Source organism: Stegostoma tigrinum, chromosome 5 (assembly GCF_030684315.1).
Source record: "Stegostoma tigrinum isolate sSteTig4 chromosome 5, sSteTig4.hap1, whole genome shotgun sequence".
Taxonomy (NCBI): domain Eukaryota; kingdom Metazoa; phylum Chordata; class Chondrichthyes; order Orectolobiformes; family Stegostomatidae; genus Stegostoma; species Stegostoma tigrinum.
Genome location: NC_081358.1, coordinates 53020239 through 53036543, shown reverse-complemented (window position 1 = coordinate 53036543; position 16305 = coordinate 53020239). Strand labels below are relative to the sequence as shown.

Below are 16305 nucleotides of genomic sequence, written 5' to 3'. Positions count from 1 at the left end.
AATTTACTACATACAATTGAATACTTAAAAATTGTTCCCATTCTGGCACTGCATTGACAATGAACACACCACTGTATAGTGCTTCTGCGATTAAGTGCCAGGTTTGATCTCATGGTAGGTTTGTGCATATTCACCATATTCTTACAAATAAAAATGCTAAGATGACATGTTGTTTGTGTAGAACAAAAGAAAAAAAGTGATGCAAATCAATCAGTAGATTCTAGAGATTTGCGACTCTTCGTATCTCCAACGTCTGAACGCAGTGGCTGATCTGTACATCAATAAAAACTCAGGTTGATAATATACTTTGACAGGTTTAGACATTCTTTAATACTTACCATTTCTGTATATCCTGCAGATACCTTCAGTTTCTCTGTTACAATTTCTTGTATGCATCTACTAAGTAGAAAGGCCTGCAAAAGTTTATTAACAATAGTTATGCCAGCAACAAGATGTTTGTTCACATTTCAGTACATACACTGCCAGATTGGTGGAACCATTACTAGTTATTTGTCTTTTTGCTAATTGCAAAACACGGGCAGTTGAAATCATTCTTAACTAATTTCCCAACTATATTAGTTAGAGACCAAAAAAAACTTCAGATGCTGGAATCCAAGACAGACAAACAGGAGGCTGGAAGATCACAGCAGGCCAGACAACATTTGGAGGAAAGGAGCAGTTGAAGGGTAATACCTGAAACATTGACTGCTCCTTTCCTCCAGGTGCTGCCTGCCTGCGGCGTTCTTCCAGCCTCTTGTTTGTCTTCCCAATTACCTTGTCCTCTCATTATTTCATTCTGCATCTTCCAAACCCCCATCTCTGGACGTGGCACACCTTAGAGTGGGAACTAAATTAAATGGATCAGCAGCATCAAATTAGTGGCCTTCTTGCTCATCAGCACTGAGGATTGGTGCTTCAATACCTAAAAGTAATTGTGTTTAGAAGAAGAATTGCAAGAAATACAGCAAATGAGAAATCCAATGCACTGCAATATGGAGTGGCAGGTGACAAGTGACAAGTAGACTTGTAGCTTAGGTTGTGGATGTTGTGGTTGGTTCGCACACCAAGCTGCTCCATTAGTTTGCAGGCATTTCATTGCCCTGTTGGGTAACATCAGTGCAGCCTCCGATGAAGTGCTGTTGTACTTTTCCGCTTGCTATCTAAACTCTGGGATCCGTTGGAATCGTTTACCTCCGGTTTTTCTTTGCCTTCTTAGTGGAGAGCCAGGCCTCTAGAAATTCCCATGCTCGTCTCTGTTTGGTTTGTCTTAGGTTGGGACAATGTCAGGATCCACACTTTTCATGCTTTACGTTTGCCCGTTCAAGGTGAGTCTCAACTGGCCATTTATGGATGTGGAATAAATTGCCAACTTCAAGCTCATTGCTAAGAGTGATGTGTATTGTCTTACAAAAGGGCCAAGGAGCAAACAGCCAGGTCCATAAAATTAACAGCTTTGGTAGCTTTTCTGTTCAACAGGCTCATGGGGCTTAAATGGCTTTGTTCTGTATTTGTGCTCCTAGCAGTAAACGAACTTCTAAATGATGGGGAGATTTTATTTGAACCTCGCTACAACACATCCTCCAACCTTGTCCAATGCTTCTTTTAATCTCACTGCACCATTCTATAGATTACTTCTAATGGATCTTGTGGAACAGGAAATAGCTGGTCCAAATTCAAAGTATACCTTTCTCAATATTTTATCACTAACTAAAAGAGGTTTGCAGATGGAAAGCTTGCAGAAATTTGTGACTTAGACTGTAATATACTGCAAATAAAGTTACGCAATAAAGAGGGGAACAGTTGTAGTGACAATCTGAAAGTTCATAGCAAATTTATGATTCTTATATATCACTATAAAAGGGAAAACCATTTGTGGAGAAAACAATTTTTGGTAAACTGAATTTCGAAAGGGAACAGAGTAGAGAAATTCAGGTAGGAAGCTGTGTTTTTAAAATTTAGCAGAAGTAACAGAGTAACACTGAAGAAAAATTAATGGTTCATAGTACAGCTTTTAACAAAATGATTGAAATTTCCAATCCTATTTCATTTTCTCTTTCTCCTTTTGAAGAAAAGCTATCACTCTATTATTTGTTGAAGTTTTCATCTTGAATCATCATTGTTAGCAGTTTTCATTTAATCAACACATTGTGCTTGTTTGTTGAATAGTACAGGAACCGAGTTCCTTAAAGATGGTTTATCATTGTCCTTTTCATGATCAAATCAAGTCCATCTAAAGTAGCCCTTCAAAAGGAGGAAAGCTAATATGAAGTACAAACCTGATGGAACAAATGGCCTCCTTCACATATACTTTTCTTTAAAGAAACTTGAGCTAAGATCCTATTTGAGGAGTACTCACTTCATATGGTAGTTCCCAAAGTGGCCCATAGCAACAGACATTTTTGAGCAGAATACAGACTATAGAGAATAAAGAAAACACTTAACAACTGCAAGATGTTTCATTACTGAAATGGCTGCAAGAAACTCACTGATATTTAGGAAGCTGCTACATACTGCAAATGCAGTGGGACAGGAGCTCTGCTGATTAAGTGTCCCCACTGTGCACACTGTAGTCAGCAATTAAACATATACTTTTCAGATCCTAATACTGAGTGACCCACATACACGACACCAGAGAAATATGATAGCGCTATTATGATGGTGGGTCAAAAGCCTGGAATTAGCATTGCACAGGGCATCATCACAAGTTGGACTGCAGAGTTTCCTGGTAACAGTTCACCTCTCAAGTTCAATTAGGGATAAGCAACAAATAGCGCCAATTGTCAGTAAAACCATGCTCCATGAGTTAAGAAAGACTTTTCCAATCCATTGTTAAAAGTCAGAAATCAAAAATCTCAACTTTCTCATTGGCAATGGTACGGGTAGGAGATAGTCTAGTGGTATTATCACTAGACTATTAACGCAGAAACCTATCTAATGTTCTGGAGACCTGGGTTCGAATTCCACCACAGCAGATCACTATGAAATCTTTGCTGATTGCTGGAAAAACCCATCTGTTTCACGAATGTCCTTTAAAGAAAGAAAACTGCCTTCCTCACCTGGTCTGGCCTACATGCGAGTCCAGACACACAATTGCATGGTTGACTCTCAACTGTCCTCTGAAATGGCCTAGCAAGCCACTCAGTTGTACCAATCGTTACAAAGTCTCAAAGAAATGAAACCGGACAGATCACCTGGCATCAACCTAGGCACAGGAAAAGACAATGGCAGAAACAGCCCTGTCAAACATGCAAAATCCTCCTCACGAACATCTAGGGGTCAGTGCCAAAATTGGGTGGGCTGTCTCAGACTAGTTAAGCAGCAGCCTAACATAGTCATACCTCACAGATGATGTCCGAGACACCACCATCACCATCACCATCACCATCCTTGGATATGTCCTGTCTCACTGGCAGGACAGACACAGAGGCAGTGGAACAGTGGTATACAGTTAGGCGGGAATTGCTCGAGGAGTCCTCAACATTGACTCCAGACCCCATGAAGCCTCATGATTTCAGGTTAAACATGGGCAAGGAAACCTCCTGCTGATTACCACATACCGTCCTCCCTCAGGTGATGAATTGGTACTCCTCCATGTTCAGCAACACTTGGAGGAAGCACTGAGGGTGGCAAGGGCACAAAAGGTACTCTGGGTGGTGGATTTCCATGTCCACCACTAAGTGGCTCGGCAGCAGCAGTACTACAGATTGAGCTGTTCAGGTCCCCAAGGACACAGCTGCTAGACTGGGTCAGTGGCAGGTAGTGAGGGAGCCAACAAATGGGAAATACATACTTGGACTCATCATTACCACTCTGCCAGCTCCTGTTGCATCTGTCCATGACAATAACCAGTAAAAGTAACCATCGCACAGTCCTTGTTGAAACAAAGTCCTGCCTTTGCATTGACAATAACTTCCATTGTGTTGTGTGGCACTATCAGGGTACTAAATGAGACAGACTTCACACAGATCTATCAACTCAAGGCTGCATCCATGAGGCGCTTTGGGCCATCAACAGCAGAGCTGTACTTCAGCACAATCTGTAACCGCATGGTCCGGCATATCCCCCACTCAACCATTACTATCAAGCCAGGGATCATCCCTGGTTCAATGGATAGTGCAGCAGTGCATGCCAGGAGCAAGTACCAGGCAAACCTGAAGAGGAGGTGTCAACCTGGTGAATCCACCAAGCAGGACTTACTTGCACACCAAACAGTGAAAGCAGCAAGTGATAGACAGAGCTAAGTGATCCAACAGCCAACAGATCAGACTTAAGCTCTTCAGTCCTGTCACATCCAGTGGTGAATGGTGGTAGACAATTAAACAACTCTCTGGAGGAGGCGGCTCCACAAATATCTCCATCCTCAATGATGGAAGAGCCCAGCACATCAGCGCAAAAGATAAGGCTGAAGGATTCACAGCAATCTTCAGCCAGAAGCGCTGAGTGTATGATCCATTTCAGCCTCCTCCATTGGTCCCCAGCATTACAGGTATCAGTCTTCAACCAATTCAATTCACTCCATGTGATATCAAGAAATGGTTGGAGACACTGTATGTTGCAAAGGCTACCAGTCCTGACAACATTCTGGCAAGTGTACTGAAGACCTGTGCTCCAGAATTTCCACTCCCTTAGCCAAGTTGTTCCAGTACACAGTCACAACACTGGCATCTATCCGACAATGTGGAAAGTTTCCCAAGTATGCCCTGTACACAAAAAGCAGGACAAATCCAATCCAGCCAATTAATGCCCCATCAGTCTACTCTCAATCATCAGTGCAGCGATGGAAGACATCAATTTTGGTATCAAGCAGCACCTGTTCGTCAAAAACCTGCTCAGTGACGCCCAGCTTGGGTTCTATCAGGGCCACTCAGCTCCTGATCTCATTACAGCCTCGGCTCAAACGTGGACAAAAGAGCTGAATTCCAGAGTAGCCCTTGACATCAAGGCTACATTCAACCGAGTGTGGCATTAAGGAGCCCTCGCTAAACTGGAACCAAATGGATATCGAGGTCAAACTCTCCGGTGGTTGGAGTCATACCTGACATATAGGAAGGTGGTTGTGATTGTGAGAGGTCAACCATCTCAGCTCTAGGAGTTCCTCAGAGTAGTGACCGCGCCCCAGCTATCTTCAGCTGCTTCATCAATGACCTTCCATCCATCATAAGGTCAGAAGTGGGGATGCTCGCCAATGATTGCACAATGTTCAGTGCCAGTCGTGACTCCTCAGATATTGAAGCAGTCCATGTTCATACGCAACAAGATCTGGATAATATCCAAGCTTGGGCTGATAAGTGGCAAGTGGCTTTCATGCCACACAAGGCTCTGACCATCATCAACAAGGCACAATCTAATTACCACCCCTTGGCACTCAATAGTGTTACCATCACCGAATCCCCCACAATCAACATCCTGGGGGTTATCATTGACCAGACTCTACTGGACTCACCACAGAGATAGTGGCTACAAGAGCAGGTCAGAAGCTAAGAATAGTGCAGCAAATAACTCATCTCCTGACTCAAAGCCCGTCCACCATTTACAAGGTACAAGTCAGGAGGTGTGATGGAATACTCCCCACTTGCCTGGATGAGTGCAGCACCAACAACACAAGAAACTTGACACCATCCAAGACAAAGCTGACTGCTTGATTGGCACTACACAAGCATCCACTCCCTCCACCACCAAAGCTCAGTAGCAGCAGTGTGTACTATTTACAAGATGCACTGAAGAAATTCATCGAAGATCTTCAGACAGCACCTTCCAAACCCACAAACTCTTCCATCTAGAAGGACAAGGGGAGCAGACATATGGGAACTCCACCACCCCCAAGTTACCCTCCAAGCCACTCATCATCCTGACTTGGAAATATATCATCGTTCCTTCATGATTGCAGCGTCGTAATCCCTCCCTTATGGCATTGTGAATCAACCTACAGGAGGAGGACTGAAGTGGTTCAGGAAGGCAGCTCACCACCACCTACTCAAGGGCAACTAGGGATGGGCAAGAAATGCTGGCCAGCCAGTAACGTCCACTTCCCACAAACGAATAAACAAAAGCCAAAATTGCTCAATCATTAAATAAACAATCACGGTGATGATCATAACATTACTTCAAAGTTCCTGCATGAAACGGAAATAAAATTATAGCATGGAAAATGTTCTTATAGCCTTCACTACTTAAAATACTTTACGCTCATACACATAGATATTATATAATAGTTTATCGATGAAAAGAAGAGACACTCAATTCCAACAAGCACACACTTTAGAAAACTTGCATGGACACTGTTGCCTCAAGATTTGGATCAATTTTTAACAGACTAAAGCACTGTTTCTCTAGCAGGTTTGTTAACAATCACAGTATAGCTCAGGCTGAAGAACATTCGCTGTACTGTTACAGCGCCACTGCTGAACCAACCTGGTAAGTATAAATTGTAATCCATTGCCCGAAATCGGGACTATCTTGATATTCAAAACTCAGTTTTGGTTTCAGTTCTGTTTCTTCTTGTACCTATAAAAGAAGAACAAAGAAACTGGAAATAACTTGCCTAGTATTAAAATCAGATAAACAGTAAAACTCATGAAAAATTGCTCGAGTTGCATTTTATCATTAAGAGCTGATTTCCCCCAATGCAATGTTCTTGACACAGAAAATAGAACCCGAAACATAACATCTGATTTTGACATAATTAAAAGCAATTCTAAAAGTTAAACTCCTTTGTCTCCCACCCATCCTTGTTGCAAACAGCTGCTATGTTATTCAAAAGTAGCACAAAAATGTGTGGCGGCCCAGGACAGGCTCCTGGCCTCGAGGGGGTTCAACATGAACTCCCAGCCTTATATCTAAGATGGCATCGGAAGTGGCAACTTTGTACATTTTTTGCTGTAATCATCTACCACTGTACTTGAGTACATGTGACAATAAAACCAATTCTAGTATTAAAGCATCTACCGTTCCACAATTCAAGGAAGCACCATTAGAGACTTAAGCCTTCACGAATACAGTAATAAAACTGCTTTCTGGATAAACCACAATCCAACAAGACAAAAAAAAAATCAAGAAGCACTGCCCGAGTGCAATCAGAAGATAGGCTTTTGGTTTCCTTGTGAGGAAGTGGATTGGTTGTAGCATTCATGAAGACATTGTTTAAATCGGCAGTTGGCACTGGTTCTAGAAATATAGAATTCCCATTGCATGGAAACAGACCATTTGGCCCACTAAGTCCACACCAACCCTCCAAAGAGCATCCCACTCAGACCCACACCCCTACCCTACCTGTGTATTTCCAATAGCTAACTCACCGTAGCTAAACATCCCTGAACACTATGGGTAATTTAACATGGTCAAATCACCTAATTTGCACAGAATTCGACTGTGGGAGGAAACCAGAGCACCCGGTGGAAACCGACGCAGACATGGGGAGAATGTGCAAACTCCACACAGACAGGAAGGATTTTAACTGAATCTCAGAATAGTTAAATAGTTGAGGGGAAGTGAGAAGTGGTGATGTTTAATAAAGATGTAATTGTATCGGAGGCAGTTCAAAGAAGGTTCACTAGATTAATTCTGGAGTTAAAAGTCTGGTTTTAAGAAGAGATAGAGTACTTTTGGTGTGTATTCACTAGAATTCAGAAGAATGAGGGGAAATCAAATTGGAAGTATTTATGATGCTACAGGGGATTAATAAAGTAGATCTAGAAAGAGAGGTCATTGTTTTAAAACCCTTAGCCTAAAACCGAGAAGAGGAAAAATTACTTTTTTCCTAAGGGTTGTGAATCTGTGGAATTCACTAATTCAGACTGAGGTGGATTCTGGAACACTGAATAAGTTTAAAGAACAGATAGATAGATTTTTAATTAGAACAGATCAAAGGGTTATGGGGAGCAGGCAGGAAAATGAAGTTGAGACCGAGATTAGATTGTATTAATGATGGAACAGGCTCAGGAGACTGAATTGCTCTTAATTCTTGAGAGAGCTGGGTTCAGGGAAAGTGGCAACAACTTGAGAAGGTAAGTCTTTGAAATTGGAAGAGTAACACGGTTAGAGTAAAAGGATAAAACAGTAGGTTAATGAGGGCAGAAGTAATAGTAAACAGTGAACAATGCTGTTGAGTGGGAGTATTCAGAATAATTAGTACTTGGAGAGAGGACACTAGGATGCAGCTGGCTGTGGGGAGGTTTGGAGGATTTAAGGGGATAAAAAAAAAGTCTTTGGCAATTGTGGATATTAGGATGAGAGAGTTTGGAGCATAGGTTAGGTGTGAAAAAAGAAAAGGTTAGCAGAGAAGGAGAAGGAGTTGACATCATTGAGTTGCAGTTATATGGATCATGCTCACAATTTGAGAAAATAAAATAAATTTTGTTGGCAGCATGGTGGCTCAGTGGTTAACACTGCTACCTCGCAGCGCCAGAAACCCGGGTTCGATACCATCACCTGGCAACTGTGTGGAATTCACACAATCTCCCCGTGTCTGCGTGGGTTTCCTCACATAGTCTAAAGATGAACAGGCTAGGTGGATTGGTCATGTTAAATTTCCTGCAGTGTTCAGGGATGTGGAGCTTAGATGGGCTATAGAGGTATGGGTCAGTGTGGGCTTGTTGGGCTGAAGGGCCTGTTTCCACACTATAGGGATTTTATGAAATTCTATGAATTGTGTTATATACGAAGGCCTTATTGAGGTTTTCTTTTTAAGGATACAGTACATGATAGTACGGAAGCTGAGCATGGTTGTATTTCAATTGGGTTTGCAGAGGGGTCAAAGTGGAACCCCTGCCTCTCCTGTCTCTATGTTTGATAACTGAAGAACTTGCCATTTTAAAAGGTTGCTCGTGCGCCGTTAGCAAGAACCTGAAAAACTGATGTGGAGGTACCGGTAATGGCCTGGGGTGGACAAATTCATATCAACTTTTATATTTAACATGTTATCCCAGCTATTGGGAATATGTCCAGCACCACCGTATTTTTAATTTTTTGTAATTATCTCTCTGCCTCATTTATTGGTCACCCCATCACTTCTAATTCACTGTTGACACTTTACTCACAGTGTTGAACACTTTGGATCACCTGCAGGCGCACCACTCACACCATTTATATGGTCTTTTGATCCTTTTTTCTCTCTCTCTCTCTCTCTCTCTGCCCATACATTCTGTGGTGTGTTCTCTCTTACTTCAACTGATGAAGGGGCTATGCTCCGAAAGCTTGTGATTTCAAATAAACCTGTTGGACTACAACCTGGTTTTGTGTGACTTCTGACTGAAAAGCTGAAGGAAAGCATGTCAGGTTTCTGAGAGGAATATTGAAATGGGCATTACACCCTTTATTAACATTCACAAGGAGCCTAAAACTTCATTCAGATGACTACGAGAGATGTCAGAATATCACCAGGCTAAATATGGTGCTGCAGGAACTGTCAGGAAGTTTTTGGGATCAGAATATAACTGCATAGAATTGGTAACTTTTACTCCAATTCTAAGTCTATAAACAAAACAGTAAAGTCAGCCACAATTTCTCCCTCAATATTTCTGTGTGTCAGTTCTTGAACAGAGATACCTTCTTTGTCCCTCGTCCATTCTATGCAACTGGTCAGAAAGTGGGCAACAGTTAAACTTTCCTCACCATCCAAGTTTTTTTTGGCTTCTGGGAAAAGACTTTGCCCCTGAAGACATACTTGACTGGAATTAGAAATTCTTAATGCAAGTAAGAGTACATGCCCGACTGCCTTACTGGAGCTCAGGACTGTAGAACCACTCTGTTACAATCACTTTACATTTACCTTTACTGCAACTCATTATTTGAACAGAGAAAAAACAAACTACCCATGGTCAAAGGAAATTAACAAAATATTTGGTCAAGATAAAAAGTTCAGAAAACTTGGAGTGGCAGATGTGAATACTCTAAAACCCACCTCAAGACTCGGCAAAAACTATCCACTATCTACAAGAAGCAAGCCAGGAGTGTAATGGAATGTTGTCCACTTGCCTGTATAGGTACATCTGCAACATTCAGAAAATACAAAACCAAACAGACCTGTGATTGGTACCACAGCTAACACCTTCAACATCACTCCAACTGCCAATGATACTCAGTAGCAGTACACTGCACTGCAGAAAGTCACCAAGGTTCCTTAGATAGTAGTTTCCAAATAAGATATTCAGTAACAACATCATCTGAAGGACCCACTCCAAGTCACACAATGTCTTGATGTGAAACAATTTTGCCATTACTTCTTTGTTACTGGATCAAAATCCCGGAACTCCCTTCTTAACACCACTGTGGGTGTCCCCACACTTCCAGTCATTCAAGGCAGTTCACCACTACCTTCTCCGGGGCTATTAGAGATGGGCATTAAATGATGGCCCAGCCAATTATGCCCACATCCTATTAATCAATTTTAAAAAAATGACATTGGTGCTTCTGGCCAAAGATGCATCCACTCTGAGGGTAATATGGTTGGGTGTAAGAGGGGAACATGCCCTTGACCAGTGTAAGTTGATACCAGGGACGACAGAATCAAGTTCAGATGCAATTTCTCTCATTTTGAGGTTGCCCACAGGTACTCAGAATCTTAAATTGAATAGGAAAACTCCCACAATGCATTAATGATAGAGTGGAGCCCAGTGGGGCTATAGGCTTAGTCCTCTGTACATGGAACTGGGCATTTGTCCATTACAGGTACATTGCACCAAGGCATGGCAGAGCAGCACCCACCCCAATGTCAGAGTGTCACCAAGACTCTCATGCAGCAGCCAGAGACCTGGGAACTACTAGAAACAAAAACAAGACAACTGATTGAGAGAGAAATCTGGGGCATTTCCATAGGTAAATAGTACCTCAGACACTTCTAGGATTTTGTGGATTTTTTATCAACTGTCAGCTGATGTACAATTTATAAAAGGTCCCACTCCCATGACTGTCGAGGTATGATCTGAGCAACTGCCTGACTATGCCAATGCTCCAGGACCCATAGAAGAGGCTATCCTTGACTTACTGTGACAGCATCCTCTGCATGCAGGGTGTCTCCCTGGACTTGAAAGGACCACTCCCCGTAGATTTTGAGTCATAGCCATTTGTTTGAAGACATGCAATGTACTTAGCACGCATACAGCTGGCACAGAGACCATTCTACAGCAACATGTCCATGTGTTGATCGATGACAACCATGGCAAGTTGCCTGGCTTTATGAATGCACTAAAAATCAAGTCAGGGCAGTAAGCATTTAAAGTGCAGCTCAGAAAGCAAAGTTCCAAAAACTGAAAGGATGGCTGAGATGGGTGACCCAGGCCCAGCTATTTTCAGCTGTTTCAACAATGACCTTCCCTCCGTCATATAGTCAGAAATAAGAATTTTCACTGATAATTGCACAATGTTTATTACCATTCATGGCTCCTTATATAGTGAAGCAGTCCATGTCCAAATGAACTTAGACATGGACAATATCCAGAGCTGATAGGTGGCAAGTAATATTTGGGCCACACAAGTGCCAGACAATGAGTATCTCCAACAAAAATCATCAGCCCGTGATGTTTACTGGCAGAACAATCACTGTATCCCCCACTGTTAACGTCCCAGGATTTACCGTTAACTAGAAACTGAACTGGACCAGCCATGTGAATATTGTGGCTACAAGTGCAGATCAGAAGCTAGGAATCCTGCAGTGAGTAGCTCATCTACTGACTCCCCAAAGACTTGTCCACCATTGTACAAATCAGGAGTGTGATGGAATACTAAGTTGCTGGAAAAGTTCAGCAGGTCTGGCAGCATCTGTGATGGAAAAAATCTGAACGACCCTTCCTCAGAACCGGACCCGAAATGTTAACTGTTTTTTTCCTTCACAGATGCTGCCAGACCTGCTGAGCTTTTCCAGCAATTTTGTTTTTGTTCCCGATTTACAGCTTCTGCAGTTCTTTGTGTTTTCATTGTGAGATGGAATACTCCCCACTTGCCTGGATGAGTCCAACTCCAAGAACACTCAAAAAACCTGACACCATCTAGGACAAAACAGCGTGATTGTTTGTAGACATGGTGCCAATCATTCACTTCCTCTATCATTGCCACTTAGTAGCAATGATGTGTACCATCTACAAGATGCAGTTAAATTCAAAGATCCTTAGATAGCACCTTCTAAACCCACAGCCACTATCACATTGAAGGGGAAGGGCAACAGATACGTAAAAACACAACCACCTACAAGTTCTCCTCCAAGCCACTCACCATTCTGACTTGGAAATACATCGCTATTCCTTCTTTCACTGGGTCAAAAATCCTGGAATTCCCTCCTAATGGCATGGTGGGTCTACCTACAGCACATGAACTGCAAGACTACAGCTCACCATCACCTTCTCAGAGCAACTAGGGACAGGCAACAAATGCTGGCCTACCCAGCACTTCACACACTGAAGAATGAATAGTTTAAAGAAAATACCGTGAGCACAGAGATAAGCACACAGGGAGTCAAAGTTGAGACAGCAAGTAAGAAGCCCAAGATGAAGCCTGGTGCAATCTATTATCTGGGTGGCCGTCTGTGCAACAACATTGCAATGAAAAGTGCCAGCATGCTCCAAATTACAGCACTAAGGTGCAGAGCTGGACTGTAAGTAGCTCAGAGATGTGCCATGATGATGGAGTGAGGCTGATACCTGTCAATATCGTGGATGTGGGATACATGTTGTCACTGTTCATGAAGTCCACCCTGAGAGCTTGGTTCCCACGTGCCCAAGATGGAGATGTGGAGGTGCAAGTGGCAAGTTTGTGTCATGAAGCACTCCCCCTGACTTTCATGCTGAGAATTATCAGCATTTAGTTTCTATCTGATGGATGGTGTTATGGCAGATTGTACATTAATAAAGCAGGATTAAGGTTTAAATGAAACAAACAGCAATTGCTGGAGTAGTTCAGCAGATCTGGCAGCATCTGTGAAGAGAAAGCAGAGGGAAAGTTTTGAATCCAATGACTGTTCTTCACCAGACTTGAAACGATTTTTGAGTCACTATTTTCTGACCACAGATGCTGCCAAACCTGCTGAGTTTTTCCTGCAATTTAAGTTTTAGTTTCGGATCTTCAGAATCCACAGTTGTTTTATTTAAATTACAATGACGCTGTTAATGAGTGATACATAAGCTATGCTAAAAGAATCTGGTGAGAATCTCATCTCACCAGATACTTGGTTGTAAAATGGGACTTTTCAGTTTAGCTGTTGACAACTTCTCACCATGGCCCACATTGTTTGGGGACTGGGATGTTAATATTCATGGAAAGATCAAACATGTAGGTCTTAACAATACTTGATCTAAGCTGCTCTGCCTTCTTCCCCATCCAATGTCTACGTGAGACCATCTGATTGAAGAATGAGTGGAGCTTAATTCAACATTAACCCTATCACAGCCTGCCAAATGTTGCAGTACTAACAATTGACAATGAGTGCTTGAAGTCCAATGCTATCAGCAATTCTTTTTACTGTTTTACAATAATCAAATTTAGTACAGACAGGCCCTAAATGGGTGCTGTAATTAATTTTGAGTCTAAGGACCTATGTATTTGTTGGATTGAAATAAACCATTCTTGAGTATTAACAAAGAGATGGGCCTGATCTTTGCACAAAATATAAATTCATTTCATGATACCAATACATACAAGTTTGACAATTTAGGCAAAATTTAAAAAAAAACTATCAAAGACGACAAATATCTTCACCATTGGGACCTCATGCTTAATTCGCTAGTTCTCCACCCAAGCTGCGAGATATCATGTTGGGTGGAGAATCAGTCTCCAATGTTAATCCTTTTAGAAGCATTATGCAACAGACTGGGCTTTCTAACTGAACAACAAGTCTCAAATATATATAGAATTCTGTCCATTCAACATTTTCAATTGTTTTCTGTTGTCCTGAATATTACAAAATACCTTCTGGAAAGGCATGTAGACAACATCCAGAAGAATCAAAATAGATTATTCTTTACACTTTGCCAAGCTGAATCTCTTTCATCAGTTTAAAATCTTAGTGACTCTATCCTTAAATAAGTGCTCATTGTTTATACAGTTTCCAAATATTGGTATCTTGAAGAGTTGTTCAAGCCTCAAAGTTGGTAGTTGTTTAAACAACCAATTCTCGAGAAATGGTCTGTTTTATTTTCCAACCATCAAATAAACCTTATGAACACATGCTCATGCTCATGATCTGTCAATAGATTTAACCAAAGGGCAGCCCTACATAGCTTATTGGACAATTCAATGCTGTTTATTTCAAAATATTTTGGAAAAGATGCAAGTAACACCTCTTCCTCACAGGATGTGACAGTAATAAAAATAGAATTGTAAATAAAGCAGCAGGAAAATATTAGTCCAAAGTTTGACAGAAGGTCAATAAGTATCAGCAGAAATGCAGCAATCTTAAGTCCCTAGGCTGGGGGAGTTCAAAACTAGGAGGCATTTATTTTTAAGGTGAGAGAAGAATGTTTTTAAAAGGACATGAGGGTCAACTTTTAAAAATAAAATTCACAGACTAGTTCATGTGTAGGAAGGATTGCCAGGTTGGACATACAACTGTTACAACGTTTTGAAGATATTTGGATAAATTCATGAATAAGAATGAGGGATTTGGGCCAAATGCAGGCAAGTCAGCCTAGTTTAGTTTGGGAACACGTTGGCTTGGGCCAGTTGCACCGAATGGTCTGTTCCCACATTGTAGCACGCCGGTAATTTGAACATACTTTCACGTCCACCTAAAACTGCCTGACATGTGGACATATGTTTGATAAAATTCGGCTAAAATTATTAAACACAAATTACTTACCTGCAGACTGATTTTCCAGCATCTTATTCTGTTGACCTTGAAGCTGACTTCCTTGATCTCGTTACTTGGTAACTGGATGCAGCAATTAATCTCATCATTGCCCACCCGAACAACAGAAGGACAGTTGGGTTCTGGGTAATCACAGGTGCAGGCCTCAAACAGTACATACCCATAGAACTTTACTTCCTCTATAGTTTCAAGGAACTGAAAAATACAATTTTGAATAAGTGGTTAATACATAATTCTGTCTTAAGTTCTTGGTAGCTAAGGAACACTACTGGCAAATTGACAACAACATGCAAGCCTTCAACAAAAATGAAATGTTCTAAGCCCTTTCATAGGACCATTATCAAACACAAAGCTCCAGTAAAAATAATCAGGATAGATAAACAAGTTGTAAGAAGTGTCTTAAAGCAAGTAAGAAAGGTGATGAGTTGCAGAAAGGGAACTACAGGGCTTTGCAGTCTACAATGGTGAAAGCAGGTCTATTGCAAAGATTCCACTTCACAAAATGAGTGCGTTGGAGACTGTCACAATTAGAAATCCATTATCAAATCTATTCATCTGCAATATCATGCACCATAACAATTTATTTTCTTGTTCTACTTGAAATTGGATGTTAGTTCAAAAAATTGGAAATATTTGAGGGGCTAGAATTATGAAGTGATGATATGGTGGTATTGGCTGGAAGAGGTTTTACAGGTAGTGAGGTGTGTGGCCATGGATAAGTTTGAAAGAAAAATGGATGAAGAAAAGTAGGAAAATGGAGGTTTTGCTAAACAGGAGCTAAATTTAGGTCCCTGAGCACCAGAACAATAGATGAACAGGAACTGGTGTGAATGAGGACACGTGCAGCAACACAGTTTTGGATAGCTTAGTGGTGGGAAGAGAGGCCAATGCCAGTGATTCTTTGGACATTTGATAAGAATCAGGTAAAAAAAAAATCAGTCAACATGGCTTGTCTCCCCCTCCCGCCAATCTCGAATACAATTGTTATAACAGGATCTTTTGGTCAAATGACTCAAAAGGGTGAACACAAGCCATAAGACCGTAACATATAGGAGCAGAATTAGGCCACTTGGTTCATCGAGTCTGCTCTGCCATTCAATCATGGCTGACATGTTTTGCCTTTTCCTTATAAACTTTGATCCCCTTAATAATCAAAAACCTCTGTTTAAGTCTTAAATACATTCAATGACTTGATCTCCACAACTTTTTGCAGCAGTGAGTTTCACAGATTCCCCAACCTCTGGCTGAAGAAATCCCTCCTCATCTCATTTATAAAGTATTGCCCCTTCACTCAGGTGGTCCCCTGGAGTCCTAATCTCTTCTACTGGTGGATACATCTTCACATCCAATCTATCAAGATTTCTCAGCGCTCTAAGTTTCAATGTGATCACTCTGTCATCCACCTAAACTCCATCGAGTACAGACCAAGAGTTCTAACAGTGCCTCACTGGACATCCCTGGAATCATTTTGGTAAGTCTCCTGTGCGTCCCCTCCAATAGCAGCACATTGTTCC

General features: G+C 41.5%; 1 protein-coding gene across 6 annotated transcripts in view; it reads right to left on the bottom strand.

The window, feature by feature from the left end:
* The window catches only part of LOC125451551 (E3 ubiquitin-protein ligase RNF19A), a 266550-nt gene that overhangs the window by 165020 nt on the left and 85225 nt on the right, over positions 1-16305 (bottom strand). For all 6 annotated transcript variants that reach the window (XM_048528760.2, XM_048528762.2, XM_048528759.2 and 3 more), the window contains 3 exons: positions 14783-14986; positions 6412-6504; positions 339-413 (listed from right to left, as the gene is read on the bottom strand). In XM_048528760.2, coding sequence (XP_048384717.1) covers positions 339-413; positions 6412-6504; positions 14783-14986 — 372 coding nt within the window. The remainder of the gene's footprint in view (positions 1-338; positions 414-6411; positions 6505-14782; positions 14987-16305) is intronic.